The sequence below is a fragment of the Onychostoma macrolepis genome, chromosome 09 (genome assembly GCF_012432095.1).
Source record: "Onychostoma macrolepis isolate SWU-2019 chromosome 09, ASM1243209v1, whole genome shotgun sequence".
NCBI lineage: Eukaryota > Metazoa > Chordata > Actinopteri > Cypriniformes > Cyprinidae > Onychostoma > Onychostoma macrolepis.
In genome coordinates this window covers 2,281,514-2,289,668 of record NC_081163.1, presented here as the reverse complement: position 1 = coordinate 2,289,668, position 8,155 = coordinate 2,281,514, and the positions used below count along the sequence as shown (strand labels likewise).

Sequence of the window (8,155 nt, the reverse complement as noted above, 5' to 3'; positions counted from 1 at the left end):
CACATAGATAGTCAAATATGTACTGTATATATATATATAAACAATTCATTAATTTTATTCGTTATTATTTCTCATGCTTAATATAAAGAGCACAGTTACGCTCTCTCTATGTGTGTGTGTATATATTTATATATATATAATTTAGATTAATATTTTTACATATATTTTGTCATTTTTGTTTTATTTTAACTATTTTAAGAATGAGTAATAAAATATTACACACACAACATTTTGATTCTGTAACTGCTACTGTAAAAGCGTTCAACTGCATTTCATTTTTTAACTTTGATCTTTAATATTTTAATCTTTCACTGTACACTACAAATATCTGAATATTTCGTAGAATCATTGTATTTATCATATTTAAGAGGCAAGCATTCACAACGAAAATGGGGCAAGCAATTTTATTATTCCAGGTCAGGACATTATTCACAATTTTTTTAAATTCAGAAAAAAAAAAATTCTGAATACAAAATATAACTGTAACACTGTACATTGAAACAGGTTTTAGAAGCATTTTCCAGAAAAGGGCAAAAAAAAAAAAAAAATCAATTTGAAGTTTTAATCTAAACAGTGAATCCAATCAAACTCATGCATAAAGTGCAGTAGGTGCTACTCAATCTGCAACACATACAAGATATTTCTAACAAAAGCCATTCATTTAACTGATTGTGACAGAAATCATTATTTTAACTAACATCCCTTTGTGCTTTTGGACGGTCGAACCAAACCAAACCTCAGTGTGACGATGAAAACATCCTGAGAATCAGATCGATTCATCAAAGTTAAATAAATTCATTTCAGGATATATCCATACTTTGGCATTTCTCCTTCCATGTCACGTGATGAGCAGGCCAGCGCAGGGAGACCAAAAACATCCTGAAAATTAAATTCATCTAATTAAACGTCACAGTTTTCTTGCAAAATTACAGGGTAAAAGGTCAGATACTTAGAAAAAGTGCACGTACAATATATGGCTCTGTTCGGAATGGCATACTACCATACTACTCATACTATCTCTGCATTATACTGTGCACACTATGCAAACTTTCTGTTAGCAAAATAGAAAGAAATATCTGCATGACCTGCCAAAATACAATTAGAGAGCATAGAAAAAACTGTTAAAATCTACAAGTACACACTACAGGTCAAAAGATTGGAATAATTAAGATTATTAAAGTCTCTTCTGCTCACCAAGGCTGCATTTATTTGATCAAAAATACAGTAAAATTGTGAAATATTTTTACAATTTAAAATAACCGTCTTCTATGTGAAACTATGTTAAACTGTCATTTATTTCTGTGATCAAAGCTGAATTTTCAGTATCATTACTCCAGTCTTCAGTGTCACATGATCCTTCAGAAATCATTCTAATGTGCTGATTATTCACCAGCTACTCAAAGTAAGTATACTGCGTAGTATTCAGTATGTAGTAAGCTAGTACTCCATTCCGAACACAGTAAATGTTTCAGGACGTGAAGAGCGCCGGTCTAATAGCGGAGCACAGGAGCAGACAGGAGCGTTTGATAGTAATACTGAGGAAGAACGACAGTATATCATGTGACTGTTGATTTCATGTAACTACAGGTGATGATTTTGGTGTTTGTACAAGATCTTATAAGGACTTGAAGTCATACTAAAAACCCTAAAGATGAGTAAATAAAGTGACTCGAGGTGCATGAGACAGAAGAGTCATAAATAATCATCAACTATTAGGATTCAAGGTGCTTAATTATGGAATGTAGGTGAAGTGATGTACACTATACGATCTGCTAGTGAAACCGGGAACGTTATAATGGACTTTTCCTACAATTTTGGTCCAGTTCTGCAGGTTTTTAGAGCCTGGTTTACACCTGATGTTCACAAGCGGTCAGGAGGGACACATCACTGTTGTTTTTTTTTTTAAATATGCTGAAATAGTTTAATTTGCTGCATATGTCCTCACCATCAGGTCATCCGAGATGTAGTTGAGTTTTTTTCTTCATCAGGTTTGTAGAAATGTGTCTCTGCATCAGTGTCTCAGCAATGGATGCTCTGCAGTGAATGGGTGCCGTCAGAATGAGAGTCCAAACAGCTGATAAAAACATCACAATAATCCACACCACTCCAGTCCATCAGTTAATGTCTTGAGAAGACAAAAGACGAAACAAATCCATCTCGAAGATATTTTTAACTTCAAATTTGCTTCCAGCTAAAATATGACTCCATAATATAAATTTGTTTATGAATACTGTTAATGGGATTTTAACTTCAGGAAATGATTGTTGTGCTCTAATTGGTGATATTATTGTTACCTAAAACCATTTTTGTTAATTAAAATGAAGCTGAAATAAAATTTAAGTATTAAACTAATTAAAATTAAAAATTAAAAAATATTAAAAAAAAAAAAAAAAAAAAAACTGGAAATGCTGAGTGAAATGTGTTTAATTTACAGTACTTAAATTAATAAAACTGAAACAAAAACACATTAAATATGAAATAAAATATTGATATTAATAAAAAAAAAGTTTTTTAAACTTAAAATTAGAAATGCTGAAATGCCTTTAACTGAAATAAGTTTAATTTGAAGTATGAAAATTACTAAAACTAAAATGGAAATATTTTTTTTTATAAAAAAGCTAAACAAAAATATAAAAAAACAATAAAAATTACAAAAGCACATTAGAAAATTACTAAAATTAGGGAGAAGAAACTAAAAATGTAAATATAAAAAAAAAAAAAAAAAAAAAAAAAATAGACGCTAGTTCAAAATAGTAATAATCCATAATAACTCTTCCTCCTGTGAAAAAGTGTTCTGGTGTGAATCAGGAGAGAAATCTGCAGATCAAGCAGCGTTTACAAGCCAAAACAGCTCTAAACAAATATGTGGGTGAATTTTGATGTGAGAGACAACAGGAGATGGAGTTTTTCACTGGAGGAAGCTTTATTATGGATTATGGACTCATATTTTAGTTAATGTCTTAATGCTGGATTTGTTTGAGCTTTTGTCTTCTCCAGATGTTAACTGATGGACTGGAGTGGTGTGGATTATTGTGATGTTTTTATCAGCTGTTTGGACTCTCATTCTGACGGCACCCATTCACTGCAGAGCATCTATTGCTGTGATACAATGCTACATTTCTCCAAATCTGATGAAGAAACAAACTCATCTACATCTTGGATGGCCTGAGGATGAGGACATGTTCAGAATATTTAGATTTTTGCCAGAACCCTTCCTCTGAACAGCAGGTGTACTGGAGGAGCGTTCAGTCGCGCGGGTCGCTGATCTCCAAGTGGTCCGGGATGGGGAGCCCAGTGAGGACGGTCAAGCACTTGTTCCACACGCTGAAGACGGGACAGATGGGCTGAGAGAAGGCGATGTCGAAGGTGTACAGGTGCTGCGTTCCAGCGGCGTCGTAAAACGCCAGAGAGCCGGAGTCGTAGTCGAGCAGGACGCCCAGACGCCGCATGTGAGGAGACGGCTCGATGGGAAACTCTTTACTGTTGTGACGCACGGCCCACGAGGTGTTGCAGCGGCTCAATACCCATGATGCCGAGTCCTTACCGACCCAGCCGTGCTTGGGAGCCGATTTGTAGGCGATACCGATAGCAAACCTAGAAAGAATTAGAGAGAATACATTTACACGTTTGTTTACACAGTCTACCGGTATAATTCTTTTATAATTTTGAGTCTCTTCTGCTCACCAAAGCGGTTTTTATTCCATCAAAAATACAGTAAAAATTTTGAAATATTATTATGATTTAAAATAACTGTTTTTGATGTGAATATATGTTAAAATGTCATTTATTTCTGTGATGCGCAGCTGAATTTTCAGCATCTTTACTCCAGTCTTCAGTGTCACATGATCTTCAGAAATCATTCTAATATGCTGATTTGCTGCTCGAGAAACATTTCTGATTATTATCAATGTTGAAACAGTATTTTGATGCACTGTGATTTATGATACTCATAGTCAATGATTGCTTAGTATAAAAATATAGTTTAAATTTATTGAAAAATGTTCAGATTTATATCAGCACAAGTAGATGTTTTACATCGTGAGGTTTATATACTGTATGTGACCCTGGACCACAAAACCAGTCATAAGGGTCATTTTTCCGAAATTGAGATTTATACATCTATTTGAAAATCTGGAATCTGAGGGTGCAAAAAAAAAAAAAAAAAAATTAAAAAATTGAGAAAATCGCCTTTAAAGTTGTCCAAATGAAGTTCTTAGCAATGCATATTACTAATCAAAAATTAAGTTTTGATATATTTATGGTAGGAAATTTACAAAATATCTTCATGATCTTTACTTAATATCCTAATGATTTTTGGCATAAAAGAAAAATCAATAATTTTGACCCATACACTGTATTGTTGGGTATTGCTACAAATATACCTGTGCTGCTTATCACTGCTTTTGTGGTCTAGGGTCACATATTATCATTAAAAGGTGTAGACAATATTATTTATATATTATGATTAAAAATCAAATTGAATGGGATTTTAACTTCAGAAACTGACTGTTGTGCTCTATTCAGTGTTGTTATTGTTAATTAAAACAAATTCCGTAGTTTTAAATAAATGTAATATAAAATAAAACATAAACATTAGATGAAGAACTTACACTTTTAGAACTTAAATCAAAATTTTAAATGGTGCCTCGGCAACTAACTGAAATAAATGCTTAGTTTAAAATTTGAAGTACTAAAATGACTAAAGTAGAAATAAAAATGAATAGCAATAAAATAAAATAAAATATTAGATTAAAAACTTAAAAAGTGACTAGAAATGCTGCCTTGGCATCTGACTGAAATAAATAAGTTTAAATTGAAGTATAAATGACTAAAACTACTAAAAGTAAAACTGAAATATTAATAAATTATATATGATGAAATAAAATATAAATATTAATAAAACAAAATAAATAAAATAAACAAATAAAAGGTTGTGTGGTAATTTAACTGCCATCCGAATCCACATCTCTGAGTTTATAAGAAGAAATCGATTCAAAAATTCACTGTTTAATTCTTTTTTGACCACTCCTGAACACCGTACGCTACCTGTTGCACACATATTTAATACTGAAATGCTGGAAAGTATTTACAGGAACAATATTTCATAACTGCTCCACCACAGCGACCACATTACTGTCCGAATAGGGCTACTGTCTACGCACTGAAATAAGTTGAAGTACTATAATTACTGAAAATAAATAAAATAAATATGATGAAATAAAATAAAAATACTAAAACTAAAATTTAAGTAAAATAATTTTAAACCTAAATATAAATACAGTGGATATAAAAAGTCTACACACCCCTGTTAATATGCCAGGTTTCTGTGAAAAAAATGAGATCAATATAAATTGTTTCAGAACTTTTTCCACATTTAGTGTAAACTATAACCTGTACAACTCAATTAAAAAACAAACTGAAATCTTTTAGGAAAGGTGGAGTAAAACTAAAAAACTAAACTAATGTGGTTGCATAAGTGTGCACACCCTCTTATAACTAAGGATGTGGCTGTGTTCAGAATTAAGCAATCACATTCAAAGTCAGTACATTAATGTGCCTCTGGTTAAACCCAAATAAAGTTTAACTGTTCTAGTTTTCCTGACATTTTCTTAGTTGCATCTTACAGCAAAAGCCATGGTCTGCAGACAGTGATATTACCAAGCACTGGACGTCTCTCCAAAATTGATGAAAAGATGAGAGGAAAACTGGTCAGGGAGGCTGCCAAGAGGCCTACAGCAACATTAAAGGAGCTGCAGGAATTTCTGGCAAGTACTGGCGGTGTAGTACATGTGACAACAATCTCCCGTATTCTTCAAATGTCTGGGCTGTGGGGTAGGGTGGCAAGAAATCATCCAAACCCGGCTAGATTTTGCAAAAACACATTCTAAGTCTCCCAAAAGCATGTGGGAAAATGTGTTATGGTCTGATGAAACCAAGGTTGAACTTTTTGGTCAGAATTCTAAAAGGTATGTTTGGCACAAAAACAACACTGCGCATCACCAAAGGAACACCATAACCACAGTGAAGCATGGTGCTAGCAGCATCACGCTTTGGGGCTGTTTTTCTTCAGCTGGAACTGGGGCCTTAGTCAAGGTGGAGGGAATTATGAACAGTTCCAAATACCAGTCAATACTGGCACAAAACCTTCAGGCTTCTGCTAGAACGATGAAGATGAAGAAGAACTTCATCTTTCAGCATGATAACAACCCAAAGCACACATCCAAATCAACAAAAGAATGGCTTCACCAGAAGTTTAGACTGAAGTTTTGGAACGGCCCAGACCTGAATCCCGATTGAAAATCTGTGGGGTGATCTGAAGAGGGCTGTGCACAGGAGATGCTCTCGCAGTCTGACAGATTTGGAGCGTGTTTGCAAAGAAGAGTGGGCAAATATTGCCAAGTCAAGATGTGCCATGCTGATGGACTCATTCCCAAAAAGACTGAGTGGTGTAATCTAATCAAAAGGTGCTTCAACAACGTATTAGTTTAAGGGTGTGCACACTTATGCAACCACATTATTTTAGTTTTTTATTTTTACTCCACCTTTCCTAAAAGATTTTAGTTTGTTTTTTAATTTAGTTGTACAGGATATAGTTTACATTAAAGGTGGAAAAAGTTCAGAAATGATTGATCTTGGTCTAATTTTTTTACATCACAGAAACCTGGCATTTTAACAGCGGTGTGTAGACTTTTTTATATCCACTGTATATAAAAAAGGAAAAACTAATAAAAATGACAAAAGCAATTTTCTAAAAATGAAAAAAAGAAAAACCTGAAATTACAAACCTAAAACTGCCGTCAAACGATTAAATCGCATCCAAAATAAAAGTTTTTGTTTACATAATATGTGTGTGTGCTGTGTAGATTTATTATGTATATATAAATACAAACACATGCATGTATATATTTAAAGGGGTCCTATTATGCTTTTTCAGTTTTTGAATTTTAGGCAGTGTGTAGTGTGTATGTTTGGGCATAAAACGATCTACAAAGTTACAAATCTCAAAGTCCACTCCAAAGGGAGATATTTCGTTTTTAAAAAAATCCCTTTTCTACAACGAACGGCTCGTTTGGACTACAGCATTGTTTTCTGGGTGTTGTGACATCACAAAGTGGTCCATTAGAATATCATTAAAATAAATCCCGCCTACAGAAACTCGATTGGTTGGCGGGTGAGGAGGGGCGAGGTCGAGGTTAGAACGCTTGGTTGAGTGCATCAGACAAGACGACAGCAAAGAAGAAGAAGTGCTGCTGTATTTTTATAAATGGCTGACAGTACAATACTGGACAATGTAATCTGCAGAATTTACACTTCAATTACGAGACTGCAGTGTTTCCCATACATTGATTTATTTGTGGCGCCCGCCACAATATCAAAACTGACAGATTTTCCAAAATTTTAACTTCGTTGAATAAACATGAGCACTGCACGTTTTCAAAATTGCAATCGGGTGTTTTTATATCACTGTATTTCTGAAGGAAACCGACCGTCTTCAGAAAATTTTCATTTCATCTTGCATGTAATGTCTGATAAAGCAGCGTTTGTGAGCAGAGCTCTGCTTTGTGTTCAGCGTTACCAGAGAAACCTCGCTCCAACAGCGCCTCCTGCTGGCAGAGAATTAATTTGCATATATATGCCGCCACAATTAGTGTAAGTCTGTGGGACTATGGTATAAATAAGTTCAACTGTATAACAGTTTCACTGCAATTCATGTTATAATGTTAGAATTAAAGAACAATAAACATAATACATATTACCGTTGCACTTATCTGTACAGTAAATGCAGTTATTTTTAAGCTGTTGTTGACATTCTATCTAAAATGTGATTTAGCCAAAAACAACAACAACAAAAACAGCAATAATAACACTACCACTCTAATATGTCTTGCAATATACGTGCGTGCAAAGGTTCTGCACGATCCTCTTGTTCAATATTCTCGGGGTCTTAATTGATATGGCAATATTGATGAACTTGCTGCTTTGGCAAGGGGCGGGGCAGTACTGAAACACCATCTAAGCTGTTCGCCAATCACAACGCACTGGGACAGCTAACCAATCACAACACATTCCATTTTTCGGAAGGCGGGCCTTCATCAAACCCGGAACTAATCGAGCCGTTTGTGCCAGGCTGGGGAGAGAGGTGTTATAATAATGT

The 8,155-nt window shown here is 34.3% G+C and overlaps 1 protein-coding gene across 2 annotated transcripts in view; it reads right to left on the bottom strand.

Moving 5' to 3' along the window:
- Positions 1 to 389: 389 nt before the first annotated feature.
- Positions 390 to 8,155, bottom strand: part of mid1 (midline 1) — a 47,907-nt gene continuing 40,141 nt past the window's right edge. For both annotated transcript variants that reach the window (XM_058787975.1, XM_058787973.1), the window contains exon 10: positions 390 to 3,594. In XM_058787975.1, the coding sequence (XP_058643958.1) occupies positions 3,246 to 3,594 (349 nt within the window). In that variant the 3' untranslated portion in view covers positions 390 to 3,245. The remainder of the gene's footprint in view (positions 3,595 to 8,155) is intronic.